The sequence below is a fragment of the Amphibalanus amphitrite genome, unplaced genomic scaffold (genome assembly GCF_019059575.1).
Source record: "Amphibalanus amphitrite isolate SeventyFive unplaced genomic scaffold, NRLGWU_Aamphi_draft 000032F_arrow, whole genome shotgun sequence".
NCBI classification, from domain to species: Eukaryota; Metazoa; Arthropoda; class Thecostraca; order Balanomorpha; family Balanidae; genus Amphibalanus; species Amphibalanus amphitrite.
In genome coordinates this window covers 891169-906106 of record NW_024881528.1, presented here as the reverse complement: position 1 = coordinate 906106, position 14938 = coordinate 891169, and the positions used below count along the sequence as shown (strand labels likewise).

Sequence of the window (14938 nt, the reverse complement as noted above, 5' to 3'; positions counted from 1 at the left end):
CGTCAGTGACCTAAGAACACGCCGTCAGCGACAAAGAGAAGACGAGCACCTCCAGTGACTCTCCGTCCTGGCGACGGGGAAGACAGACAGCGTCAGTGACATAAGGAACACGCCGTTAGCGGAAGGAACACCAACGCCATATGTTCGTGAGAATCGTTCAGTTCACCCGTTCGATGCGGAGATGTTCGTGCGTGCTCGTGATCGTTCACTCGTTCTCGTACTCGTTCTCTTTCGTCACCCGGAGGATCATAAAGTTATCGTTCATATATGTAAAAGTCTATTCTTGATTGATAGCGAAACGATTAAAACGGGTAAATACGGCGGTCACAGATGCAGCGCAATTCGTCGTTCTCGGCACGTCGTTCACGAAGGCCGCGTCGGCCACGTCGTAACACCGGGCCGTGTCGCGCCGGCGGAGTCGCGTTCGAGACCGTTCGTACTCAGGCCGCGTCGGCCACGTCGTATGACACCGGGCCGCGTCGCACCGGCGGAGTCCCGTTGAAGACTGTCGGGCCCCCGTCCCGTCTCAGCCCTCGTGGTAGCACAACACGTGGGCATGAGAACCAGGACAGGGGCCAGATGACACGATTTACACATGTGCGCGCGGCGCGGCGCGGCGGGCCGACCGCCGCGCTCCGAGCACCGGCCGTCTTCGTCAAGATACATACAGAAACGTATTTGCTCGCTAACACCATATACGTGGCATCAGCGACAGAGGGAGTACCTTCAGAGACCCATAGACAGTATCGGGTATCGATGGGCGATACCTCTTGAACGATTCAGTGGCGACACCGTCATCGACCTCCCGTCTGCAGCTAACGGCCGAGTCAGCCAACTGACTGATGGCTAATGCAAAGACGGAAGCAGTCCATACAAACGCCAAACGGTGTCACCCAAATACGCCCTCCAAACACACCCTCCCCGTGAAACTGGGTGGCCCTGATCGGAGCAAACATCAGATATGCAAAGTGCAATGCCATCGAACAAAAGCATGTCTACATAGACAATAAACATAGACAAGAGGCTGCCTCTGAACAGCATCTGGATGATAAAAAGACTGAAGCAGGTATGAATGAATGAATGAGGTATGAAGGTTTCACGTCATACCAGCTTCCGACGGGTCAGACCCCTTAACAAACAACTGGTACACTAGCATATGGGACGCACTAACAAACACCTGCTTATTGACGCGACACCGCTAACAAGCGCCTGATAGGCACTAGGTGTGACATTCCAAACACACACCTGCGGGGCAACACACCGACAGGATCACCAAGCACCTGCTTCAAACACACTCGAACGGCAAACATGTGAGCTTGTTTGAATAGAATTTTGGTAATCTTTTACGACTTATGATCACAAGATATAAATGCCATTCAATCCATGGAATGTATGTGGCGGCTCACATCATACCTAGCACACTGCGCCGGTGTAGGCGGCTGGGGCGGCGGGCGGCGGCACCATGCGGTATAGAATAGCCGGGTGGGCGGCGCCGCGACCCTGTCCGTCGAGCGACCTTGACGCGCCGCTTCTGCACACGGTGTCGGCACATTCCAGCTGGCTCCCGTGGCACGCGGAGGCCGTGAGAGGCGACACACAGAGAGAGGTGGGAAGGACACAGGAACGCGCCGCCTCTGCGCGTATTGTGCCGCGCCTTTCAGCGGGCTCATGTGAAAAGCAGCCACAGGGGAGGTCGGAACGGAGGGTGACAAAAAAAGATGGAAAAAGGAGAGGGGGAGGATCAGAGAGAACGGACTCTGCCTTCGCACACATCGCCAAGGGTAAACTCGGCATAATCAGACCTGGTTTATCTCGGACGACGCACAACTACTCGGGGACCGGGACGGATCAATCCGTCTCAGTCCGACTAAACCGGACCGGATTCGCTCGCTGTCTGATCCGATTCCATCCCTCTTCCCGTCTGTCGCCGGTCCCTCTGCCAGTCTGCCCCAGTCCCTCTACACGTCTCGTCGGCCCCCTGTCCTCTGTCGGTTCCATGACAGCTGAACCAGGGACAACTGAACCAGTGACAACTGAACCAGTGACAACTGAACCAGTGACAACTGAACCAGTGACAACTGAACCAGGGACAACTGAACCAGTGACAACTGAACCAGTGGACAACTGAACCAGTGGACAACTGAACCAGTAGACAACTGAACCAGTGACAACTGAACCAGTGACAGCTGAACCAGTGACAACTGAACCAGTGACAACTGAACCAGTGACAACTGAACCAGTATGACAACTGAACCAGTGACAACTGAACCAGTGACAACTGAACCAGTGGACAACTGAACCAGTGGACAACTGAACCAGTGGACAACTGAACCAGTGGACAACTGAACCAGTGACAACTGAACCACTAACCAGTAGCCCAGCAAGCAATTTTACTCCTGGCCTAAGCAGGCTGAAGTGCGGCTTGCCCGAGATTTTTAGTCGGGCTTAAGTCGGCTAGCGCTTGGACTAAAGTCAGCAAGCGTTTGGGCTAAAGACTAAAGTCGGCGTATGACACAAAAACGCCGACTAAAGCCCATGCTCTGCCGGAGGTATATGCCCTCTCGACGAGCTCAGGACAGCCGTTGTTTAGCCCTAGTTGTGCGACGTTTGGCGTAAGCCCGATGTAAGCCCGAGCAGTGAATCCATTTATATACCGGAGATTCCTCTGGGCCCAGGCGGGCTGAACTCTGCCAAGCCCATGTTGCGTGCCCTGTCTGTCCCGAGTTAGGCCATCAAAGTGAATATTATTTATACGTTGCTAACTATTCGGGCGTCCCAAGTGGGCGTAACGGTTACCACACCAGTTCGCGACCACCAGGCTCTGTCAGCCCTGTCAGCCGTCGTACGGCTCTCGGACGGACACTCTAATAGATCGGACACAGATCAATTGGCAGACCGGCACTCGGCAGATTGGCACAGACCGTCCGTCCAGCCACACGCTACCTTATACCTATACAGCGCAGTACGACATTAGTTGTTTCTGGTTCAGTTGTCCACTGGTTCAGTCGTCCACTAGTTCAGTTGCCATACTGGTTCAGTTGCCATACTGGTTCAGTTGTCACTGGCTCAGTTGTCCACTGGTTCAGTTGTCACTGGTTCAGTTGTCACTGGTTCAGTTGTCACTGGTTCAGTTGTCACTGGTTCAGTTGTCATACTGGTTCAGTTGTCACTGGTTCAGTTGTCACTGGTTCAGTTGTCACTGGTTCAGTTGTCTACTGGTTCAGTTGTCCACTGGTTCAGTTGTCCACTGGTTCAGTTGTCTACTGGTTCAGTTGTCACTGGTTCAGTTGTCCCTGGTTCAGTTGTCACTGGTTCAGTTGTCACTGGTTCAGTTGTCGCTGGTTCAGTTGTCGCTGGTTCAGTTGTCACTGGCTCAGTTGTCACTGGTTCAGTTGTCCCTGGTTCAGTTTTACTGGTTCAGTTGCCCCTGGTTCAGTTGTCACTGGTTCAGTTGTCTGCCTACCCCTCTGTCGCCGGTCTCCTGTCCTCTGTCGCCGGTCTCCCTCGCTCCGATATCGTCCCTGGGGCGGCGGCAGCAGACGGCGCGGCGCCGCCGCCGCCAATGTCGGCCCAGAACCCCCGCCAGCCAGTGTCGGCTCAGAACCCCCGCCAGTCGGGATCGATGGGCATGATTAACGCTACCGCCGCGCCGGTACCGTCTGGCCAGACCGTATCGGCTGGCAGCGGCGCAAACTGCCCGAACGGCCAGCTGTAAAGGGCCCAGAGGTAACGGCCTGCACGGAAACGTGGAAAATGAGGCACGTCGGTATACAAAGGGCGGGGACTGACGTCAATACAACCGAGAACACACGACGCCAGGCAAACGGAAAAATGCAATGCCCATGCAAACGGGACAAGCTAAGTCGGAAATGCTGGAAAACATGGAGCACTGTATGAGCTGCTGGCAGGTGCGCACTGCGCATGTTCTTAAGCCATAAAGTTAGAAGCATACACTTGTGCACGCGCACGCAGGTAGGTACACGCACGCAGGACAGCGTGGGCTACACTCACCACAAAGAGCTGTTTCCATTTTTCGCTCCACTCGCGCAGCACCTGTGTAACCTCGGTGACCACCCCGTCCTCGATGGCAGTGATCAGCTCCTGGGGCCTGCCGACAGACACAGACATACGGTCAGAGCTGACAGAGCACGGAGATACACACAGAGATATACACACGGTCAGAACAGGCGGGCCGTAATCAGCTCCTAGTCCTGCCGACGGCACACACTAACACGATGGAGCTTATTCAACCACGGGACCTGGGACAGATAAGGTCAACGGAGCCTGTGCCCGGGGCCAGAGAAACACACAGTGTCAGCTGGTAGCAGCATTCGTAAAATGGACGCGAGATAGAAACCAGGTGACGTTCGTCCGCTGTAGTGCCTTCCGCGATAGACGGAGGTATCACGGGCATGAACCCCTGTGTCAATGGTCTCCCGAAGTCCAAGAATATACTCGATATGCCGTATCAAGTGCCGGCAACCATCTTTGCCGTTCACCACATAATTCTCGTCATTCGTCTCCCCACTGTTCTCTGTTTTGTGTGGTGAATTGAGATAAATGTGCGGTTGGATGCTGGAGCCAGTCCAGTGTTTCAGACTCTCAGCTCCCACTATCGGAGGCTGTACGGATGCTGGCAGAGCCCCCGAGACCCGACCGTGACTGCTGGCAGGGGCACCAGCGACCGGTTCACGTGTTGAAATCATTCCGCGGTATTTATGCTAATTGTGGTGAATTCCCGCACAACACCAAGATGCAACATGCTGCTCATAAACATATTAAGGGCTGAGTGAGGATTCACAACATGACTGCGAGCTGCCATGCCTTATGTAAGGTGGAATCAATGACCGAGGCGGTGATGCAAAGCACCGGCCACAACAAAGCTAATCTCCTCGCCCGCTAAGTGCGTAAATATGGGGTGAACGTCAGCGGCCGGCCGGCTCAAACGCTCCAACGTATGACATAACCGGTACTGCAAGTCGGCAAGGAAACGTGGGCGTCAGGCGGTACGACTTTCCGTCTCAGCGGCTACGGTTGGCTGGACAGACAATACGGGGCCAATGGTGGCGGGTGTCCCGTGCGGTGTTGAAACTTAGAGGCCGTTCCAGGGTCGCGCCTGTTGTAGGTCGTGTCGTCCACGGCCCACGGGAGATGTTTGAAACCAAAATAGCGCCAAGATGGATGCCGTTTATGGAAGTCCGTACGGCGTACATACAGACGTCTATGGCCGTGTATGGAGGTTGCACCAGGTGGTTTTGGACGTCGTACCACGATGGCTGCGCTGAAGGCGCTGGCGGAGGACTGTCACAGAAAGACGTTTCACCCCTGTCCTGGATAGTATTGGAGGCCATCCCGGTCGGTGTTCTAGGGCCGTCGGCCGTCGTGGGAGGGCCGAGGGCGCTGGCCGCTCTATTTCTGCCGACGACCCCCGCAGCGGCGACCGACGCGCTCGCCCCCGTCTGCCCGCCTGCAGGGCGATTCAACCGACCAGCCGCCGCGCCCAGCCACCCATCCGCCCTCCGACGGACGTCTGGCACCGGCTGAATGGGCTGAAACTGGGGACCGCATGAGGTCGGGACAGGAATTGGGACAATGTTGGGACGGGCCGACTGCGCCACGGCCCGACGGCTGAGAGCGTATATGTGGATGAGCGCCGACCGGAAGAGGACGATAACACCGACATAATCCAGGCGGCTCCTGTCTTTGGGAACTTCAAGTCCTTCAGTTCAACTTCAGACGGTCGACGACCCCCGCCAGTGACAGTGGGCGGATGCTAATAAAATCCATGCAGCGGAGCTTCTATCACTTTTACAACTGTGAATCACACGCAAGCGTCAATCCTGCAGGATTGATGGAGCGGGTGCCGGGTCCGCTGTGCCAAAAGGCAGCGTGGCTCGTGGTCACCGACTCGTAGCCATTCATCAACCGTCCACTAGATAAATAAATAAACAGCCGCACACCAGCTTCACGCGGCGAGACCCTGCGACCACCAGATGAGTCCCAGTCACTGTCACTGCCACTGTCAGTGTCACTTACACTGTAACTGCCAGTTAGATGTCAGCGTCAATGACGCCAGTGTCAGTGTGACAGTTGTCACTCACGCTTCAGTAACATGGAGCCGTCACGCGAGCAGGTCTCGTACCGCCCCGACATACTGACGCTGCTCCCAGCTAGATTAATAACGTTCTGATACACCCCTTTCGGAGCTCATCAATAACTGATGGTGCCGATAAGCGCGCGTGCTGTGCGTGACGCTCCCCCACCCCGCTCAGTCCCAATGTACGTGTAATATCGGAAAATCGCACATTAAGGGTGCATACAATATATCATAATGATTACCAATCAGGGGCTAGGGGTCACCCCAAGAGGGATGGTGGGACCCTGGACGGCAAGGCTAGCTCTGCTGCTCCCCTCTCCTCAGCGCTGACGGCCTCTGACGTCCTGAGTCAAGTGCCGTCCCTTTGTCCCTCCCACCACGCTGACCGACAGGGGCGCCCTCCCTGCAGCCATGAGGTGCCGGTCAGCAACAGCCAGGAGTGTTTGACGTTCGCTTTCTACGCCGGTCGACTGAGGCGGCCTGTCTGACCTATCTTACGGCGCTGCCAGCCAGTGAAAGTGGACGGCGACCGCTGAGAGGCAGGTGGGCTGGGGTCGAAGTGCTGCGTGTCAGGTGCCAGTGGCATTGACTCCGGTATGTCGGCGCCGCTGGCGTGTAGGATTGCCTGGCATCTGCAGAGGCGGAATATTGGAAATATCACACCAAGCGCGCCATACTAGCAGCCACAGAACAGGTGGCGGAGTGTTCTGCCGAGCGGAGACACTAGGAACTGCAAGTCACAGTGACGGTGCAAGAGTCAAAAGTGACCGAAAACCACCGAGATTCCGTGGGACGATTGCCGATAGCGGCCACTCGAATGCAGTCATTGGTACTGGTGCTGTAACCAACGAATTAAGACGGAAACGATAGCAGCTTGCGGACAGTACACCATACGGGTAGCTGGTGATGAGCAGGGGTCGGGTCGCCGGCAGCGAGCTCCAGCGTCCAACAGAGATAAGCTTTTTCAAATGAAGATGGATTGTGTTCATCAACGGCCTCTGCTAGTCAACCGTTTAGGCTGTTCCAGTGCAGTAGTCGCAACCCAATGCTTGCACTACGCCAGTCGCTACCCGGGACTGCACCACTGCACCAGCCGCTGTTTCAGAGCGTCGTGCCCAGGAGAAACCATTCCACCGTCCCCACCCGACCACCACCTCCAGACCACCACCACCGCCGCCAGACCACCATCAACCCGCCACAACCGCCTCCACCGCCGCCGCCGCCGCCGCGGGCCCGATAAGGCGGCAGTTGGCATTCCGCGCCGATCGGCAGTCACGAAAGGTGGCCGGGGGTGGACTTTCTCGGATCGAATATGGCCACGGACACCCTCCCCTCCAGCCAGTACGGAGCACACGATTTAGATTACCGCCGCTGGCCGCCGCTGCTGCTGGTAGACATGCCAGGTAGACTGGGGCAAAGCAAGGGTCAAACTGAGGAGGAACCATAGGTGAAGTGTACCAATAACCAAGCATGTCAATGGACTGTGGAGTGTTGGTTTGAACCTTGCGTCCCAAGCTAGACAATAATTGAGGTTATGAACAAGGGAGCTGTAGGAAGAATCGGTTTAAAAGCTAGCTGTTGTCAGTGATAGTCGGCATCGGAGAACGATGCAACGTGGTGAGGTTGCAATACTAAACTGGACTGATGTGAACCGGTACCGACACTGAGCGGCGGCAGCAGCCAGAGCAGGAATTTCCTGGTTAGAACGGGAGATGACACTGGGGCCCATGAGGTGACGCATTGTCGGCTCATGAGTTTGTCCGATCCCAACGGTGATCCATTGAGTCCGGTAGTTCAACCCGCTGCAACAGTCTCATCAGCTTTTCAGGCATTTAATAGCATACGCAGCAAGTTGGTGACTCCTTGCTGACAAATGAGTAGGAGACTCGGAAAGTCAGCAGTTGGACAAATACAACTATTTGCCGGTCACTATAGTCTGACTGAACCTCAACAGCAGTCGTTTCGGTCACCGGCCCCTAGCACAGCCAATGAAGCTGTCGGTCCAGCAGTCGGAATCTGTCAGACGTCGGTACAATCGTCTGGGCTGCCTGTTCAGCAGCTAAAACTGTCTGTCCAGCTGCTGAAGCTGCCTGTCCATCCGCTGAAACTGTCAGTCCAGCCGTCCGCCCGGTCCGGCGTCGGTCGTCCGCGGAGAAACCTCCCGCCACTGGCGGTCGTTTCCACCCACCGAGAAAGCAGCGGCGGCCGGCGCGGTGGCTGAGGGTGGCCGGGCCGAAAAACAGGCTGCCCGGCCGGTTTTACTGTGCGCCGCCTGGCAGGACCAGGAACGAGAGCAGGACCAGGACCAGGGACAGGGTGGCAGGCCGGGCACAGCAAACACCATCCCCGTCACCGCCCCCGAGCGGACCGCCGTGCCAGGCTCAGAGACCGGTGTTTTTGCACGCTTGGGATGGTCACGAGGCCGTCTGCTGCCTAGTCGTCGCTCTCAACTCCGGAACTGACAAAGAAATGCCATCGGAATGTCCTCGAGCCACTGCTGGGTCTCTGGCAGACGCGGGGAAGACGCACAAAAATATATAAAATTAGCCAACGAAGAAGAGGAAGCGGAAGCGTCCCTGATAAAAGATCCAAACAAAATATAAAAACAGAAGTCAAGCACCAGCTCTGCAGATAACGCCTAATGCATGGCCAACAAGGATTACGTGATGCAAGACCAACTGACCGAAACGCTGTTCTCTCCAACTGCAATATACGAACCGCCAGTCTCTCTTCTACTCCATGGTGCACCAGCGTCGGCGCATTTGTGATAATGAGAGAAGTCCCGAGCTAAACAGATGACTTCATATTCCGGAGCATGGCCCGCACTGCACCCTACATGTCGAGCGCGGCCTTGGAGCGCCTTGCAGGGCCGGGCCTGCCGCATAAATTGGCGTCATCTGCCGCGGCGCCTGTCACGGGGGAGGTCGGGCAGACGCGCCACTCAGGCCTGGCGCTAGCCAGACCGGATGTCGTCGACCCACCGCGGACAGCAGCGGGTAATCAGCTGATATAACGCTGTTATAAAGCATGGTTATAACGAGTTACAGCGAGACTTCTGGCATTAAGAAACATAGTCCATTAGATTACTAAGTTAGTTCAGAGCAGAAATGCTAACACGGCGGGCTAATCAGCTCCGAGACAGAGCGTTCTCCCTGCTCTCCCGGGGGTGGTAGCTCGGCCGGGCGGGTGTCCGCTGACCCCACTGGGCGGGCGTCTGCCCCCTCCTGCCCCACATCCCGTGGTCGGCTCCTGTGACCGCCCACAATGGGCGTCTCCAGTGGTCCTGCTGCCGACTACAATGGGCCACCAAGGCTGACTCAATTAGCTGGCGAGCAGCGGCGCGGCGGAGACGAGGCCCCCGGCCGCCGCCTCGGGCTGCTGAGACGAGCCGGAGGGTGCGCAGCTGTACAGTCCAGCCGGCTGTGGGCGCGGGGGACTTTGATGTGTGGGGTTCAGCAGATTCCAGAGATCTAAGCTAAGACCCTGGAGACCCGATCACATAGAGAAAGAAGGCTCTGTGAAGGGCAGTACCAGGTGAAGCGGTCTCGTTCCCTCCCCTCCCCCTCCCACTGATGCCTCCGGTTACCTATAAGGACGGGACGATGGATGTATTGTATTGTGCGAGTATGTGTTTCGAGCGCCGCACCACCTCAATATCCCATGGTGGTAATCAATACTTAATATCATTGGCCAGTGCTCAGCCATGCAATCATATTTCGGGCCAATGTATGCAAGCTCAACACGTTTCCAATAAATACGAGCCCGGAGCTACCAGGCTTTGTCGATCAAGCCCCACAGCCAAAACAGGGCAGACCTTCAACGTTGCTGGGGTAATATCCAACGATACGTGCGGCTGGTGCGCAGTGGCATTAATGCAGGAATGCTGACTGTCCTACTGACGCCATGGCGTGGTGGCATGTGGGCGAGGGGGAGGGGTAGGGCGACGGGCACAGGAAAACGGAAACTGTCATCGCGTGCACGCTCCCAGTGCTACAAAGACATCAGTTGCTTACACCGAATGTCATACCAACATTAAAACGGAAGAGGCCTGCCGCAACCCCGGAAGCATTATGCATGGTTTTCACGACAAAGCCTAGATCTACTTAAAACGAAGTTAACTAACAAGTTCAACAGCATAAAACCAGTTGCATGCATTGGTGACGTCTTGCGACTCAAGTTCAAGGTGGGCGGGTGGCTCGGGACTACGTCAACTCCGACCGAGCTGGTATGGTAGTCAGTAGAGCATGACAGCGTGAAGGTATGCTTTCACACTCTCATGTCGTGAACGACAGGGAACGCTTGCGCTGGCGTCCTGGATCACGGCGACGCATCTTTCCAAAACAGCAGCGAGCAGAGCTGGGGAGCGCGCTTTTCACATCCCATATGCCGTTAAATGTGTTTATGGATCTGTCAGAATCCGGTAAAACAAGCGGAAGTTTGAAGATGTCTGCGGCTTCAAGCTAAAATCTTTACCTAATCCTTTCCCAGCTCCATTCTTTAATATAGCTATCAAACACTTTTGTGGCAATGGATATTGGAATACTATGTGGATAACTCCAACATCCTTCCTTCCTAGCCGCTGTTCAATGCTTTGCCTCACCTTTCGTTTCCAACTTCCAGGCTGAGATCGATAGGCAAAACTGAACGGTCCTCCAGACATTTTAGTCTCCCTTCCTGGTAGGCAGTGGACGCTCACAAAGCCAGCCAGTTACTTGGTCGTTACCTCCCGAGGAAATATCTCATCTTTTACATGCCATCGCTTTAAAATGGCTATGTACCAAAGGAGTCGTGCGTAAATCAAACTGAACAAAACGGAAACTCTGCTTTGAAGAAACTTTCTGGGAAATCCATGCCGTCCAAAGGATGTCGCATTGAGTCATAAATTTATTATGGGAAATGTCAAATGAGCTGCAGTTCGGAAAAAATCGGGAAAGTAACAGCATCTAAGGACAAAAATGTCCACAAACAATGCATTCACAAATAAATCGGGAAGAGCTTCTGCCGTTGAAAATAGAAAAGACGCATCCACTTGATTTTTCATTTTGTAATGTAGGTACCTATACGCACTGCAATGGAACAATTCAATCGACGACCGGGCGATGCCAATGAACAAGAACAGCAGCCAGTTTCGATTGACCGCGTTGGATCTGTCCGGTGTGGCGGCGTTCATCCCCTTGCCCCGTCACACATCCGGTCGGCCGTCGAGCGTCGGACACCGTCGGCTCCCACTAGGACGGGTTGGCCCGGCGCCCACTCCCGTCGGGCTCGGTGCTGGCGCCGGACAGCGACGCGCGCTCCACGCTGATAGACCTGTTCGACCTGACAGCTGCGTTCGACCTGACCGTTCGACTCTGCGGCCGACGCATACGTTCGCGTTGGGTGGAAACCGATGGCCGATTGTCCGAGCTAAGATTACTCTACCATTTTGCTGAGTTGATGGAAATACCTTTTTACCATAGTCCGCACAGCCTCAAAGCACGGTGCTCACATAACCGGAAGTTGACCGGAAGGGACCACCTTAAATTCAGTACCCGCAGGCCCAGCATCAGGAGACCGCACTCACCCCGTCCTTTACTCTCCTTCCTGTCGGACGGGACTACCCTGCAGCCCTGCAGCCCTAGCAAACGGTACTCACCCGTCCGTTTCGACGCGGCACGGTTTGAGCTGGACGTAGGAGGCGGGGAACAGGCCGCGCCGGCCGCGGTGTCGCACCGTGTAGCCGCGGTACCATCCGCCACACTCCTCCAGAATGTGTACGGTGTCACCGATACACAGAGGCAGGCCATGGCGTACACAGCCCGCCCAGCTGTACACGGCTGGAACAGAGAGACAGACAGAGGTCAGACAGCCCGCCCAGCTGTACACGGCTGGAACAGAGAGACAGACAGAGGTCAGACAGCTCGCCCAGCTGTACACGGCTGGAACAGAGAGACAGACAGAGGTCAGTCATGGCGCACACGCCCGCCAAGCTGTATTGTATACGGCTGGAACAGAGAGGGCGGGACAGAGTAGTCAGCAATGGCGCACACAGCCCCCCCCCCCCCCCCCAGCTGTACACGACCGAAACAGAGGAACAGAGAGGTCAGTCAGGGAGGGGGGAGATACGTCAGGGCGCCAGGCAAAGCAGCAGCTCTGAGAGGACAACGGGCAAAGCAGCGACTATGAGAGGAAGACAACACTCTCAGTGCAGCTTTCACAGTGCAGCATGGGTGAAATCCACTACAGTAACACACAGCAGCATCTTCGTTACAACAGTCCCCTCACATAAGTCATGTGTGTTGGTGCTGAGTGCACATGCAATGTACATTGTACATACTGTGGAGCTCAGGACCATGCACCCATCCCGGCGAGTAAGGAGGAGAGGTGACCTCAGGCCCGTCAGCCCCCTATTTGGTGCCAGAGCTCCACTCCAGGTCCGGGACCGGTCCCCATCGGCCCCGCACCTGACACGGACATGGTCTTGGTCCGAGACCCCGTCCCCGAGAACGTGATCCCCGAGAGCCTTCGCCAGCACGTGTCGCACGTGTTAACAGGCGAGGTGGCATTTCTACCGAACAGACATTTCTACCACACAGTACGTCATGGGAAACACTGCAGTAAACATATTTTATAGGCTGACACACGGTCATTCCGATACATAAGCCGCACTTTTCAAGAAAAGGGTCGTGTAGCCCATGACTCCGGTTATTGTGATTTTGCAATTGCTTAGAAGTTTTGTTGTGCCTTTATTTGTTTGTGCGCATGTCTGTCTGCATGCGTGTTTGAATGAGCGGACTGTAGACATATTCAGGCATAGTCGGGCTATCCAGTCGGACGGTTGTCACGGTGTCTGACAGGGCTGTCTAAGTAGTCTAAGAGACTATAGTCCAGTCTCACAGCCGCAATCTGACGAGAACCCCAGTCCAGTCTGACAGCCATAGTCCAGTCTGATTGCAGCAGTCCAGTCTGAGGACTCGGTCCAGTCTGACAGACGCGGTCCATTATGATAGCACAGTCCATTCTGACAGTCCCGGTCCATTCTGAGAGCCCGCACTCCGCAGTCCAGTCTGACAGTCACAATCTGATCTGAGAGCCCGCAGTCTGATCTCACAGCCGCAGTCTAGTCCGACAGCAGCAGTCTGGTCAAAGATTTCAGTTCAGTATGTAAGCCTCAGTCGCTCACCAGTCGCCCAACCAGACGCAGTCTGGTCCGACAGCAAGTCCAGTCAGTCACCTTGGAACGGACAGGCCAGCCGGCCCACCGAAGTCGACATTTCAGTCAATAAGTCGACACTGAACACTGGACAGCCCTGAAGCCAGTCTGGATAGCGGGCAGTCCAGGAGAAATCCACCAGACAGTCGCGTCAGTCCATGAACGTTTACCAGACTGAGACAGTTCCAGTTGCGTCAGTTCAGGAGCAGTCCACCAGTGACCAGACGGCGGACAGAGGAATCTGATGATGTGAGTTCACTGTCCAATCGTCACTGTCGAGACCGTCGAGGTTGAACGACAAACAACGAGCAGGCGTGTTCAATAAGGCACGTGATTGATAGAACCCGGCCCAGGTAAATGGTGGTCCAGTTACAGCGAATTTGTCGTCCGGCCGGCAGTTTCCGGCCTCTCAGCGGTTTCCCAAGAAAGCGGTGCCCGGAGCAGCTTCAGCTGTGCGAGCCCCTCCCCCGCCCCCCGGGTAGGATCAGCTGGTAGTCACAGCGCCCTGACGACTTTCATTTTTGTCTTCAGCTCAAACGCGACACTGATCTGAATTATGAGAACTGCGTTGCCTTACGTAACAGCACATATGGCTACAGTTCGAGGAATGGCAGCGCTTCCCCTCCCTCCGGCACGAAAGGGATTCATCATTCGCCTGACATCCCAGCCAAAACAAAAGATGCGACATCACAATCACATGAATCTCATCAATGTCACTTACCAACGCCGAGCTTCCGTTCTGTCCGTTTCGTCCACATGCCTTATTAGGTCATGTCGCTTCAGGGAGGCGTCACGCACAATATCCAAACTCGCACCACTGTATTTCAACCGGAGACCGCCACAACACACCCACACCCTCCGCTTTCTCGCTCCCAACTGCCGATGCCAGGTGTGGTCCTACTAACTTGTTCCAGGCTTTTAGTAGTGTTAGTTACTACTAGATATACAGACTATGATGATAAATGTTTGCCGTCTTTCATTGATAAGAAAATTATCTATGAAAATATCAAATAATACTTTTTTGTTGACAAACATCATGATTTGTGTAAAATGAATGCTAAGAGTATTAGTAAAACTGGTATAGAAGAATTAAGAGACTATCTACTAAATGGAACAGCAGCCGAACTCGCAGGACCGGACGGCGTCAGCCACCTAGCGGTCGACAATGAAGCAGGAGTTCTTCTGATCGTGCACTAGGTAAGTCAGACGATAGTCTATGCGTTGTGTGTATAGATGACGCCACCAGGCCACTACAGACAGACATCTAGCTCGCGCATGACTGGGGTATTTTCCATAACGCGATTACATTACGCGAGTGACTGAGGGGGGGGGGGGGCTCTCCAGAGCCCCCCACCCCCTCCTATCTCCGAAACTACCCGGCCGATCGTCAAAATTCAAACGGCATCTGATAGCCCTGGAAAAAGTAAAAACTGTCGGCCGAAACCTATTTTCATTGACCTCGAGGTCACCAATGACGTCACAGGTCAGTTCAAAGTAAAAATTATCGGCATTTTTGCTTGTTAACAATTTAGCATAGGCGCGGGAGCCGGGGGGGCAGTGGGGGCAGCTTGCCCCCCCCAACTCTGGGGCCGTGGGGGCGGTGCCCCCACAGCTTTGAGACGGAATACCACACTTTTTTTTGCAAATGT

At 55.1% G+C, this 14938-nt stretch overlaps 1 protein-coding gene across 1 annotated transcript in view; it reads right to left on the bottom strand.

The window, feature by feature from the left end:
- Positions 1-14160, bottom strand: part of LOC122368664 (dedicator of cytokinesis protein 3-like) — a 40719-nt gene extending 26559 nt beyond the window's left edge. The window contains exons 1-3 of the mRNA XM_043342844.1: positions 14011-14160; positions 11733-11913; positions 4012-4108 (exon numbers count right to left, since the gene is read on the bottom strand). Of these exons, the coding sequence (XP_043198779.1) occupies positions 4012-4108; positions 11733-11913; positions 14011-14047 (315 nt within the window). The 5' untranslated portion in view covers positions 14048-14160. The remainder of the gene's footprint in view (positions 1-4011; positions 4109-11732; positions 11914-14010) is intronic.
- Between the last annotated feature and the right edge of the window lie 778 nt (positions 14161-14938).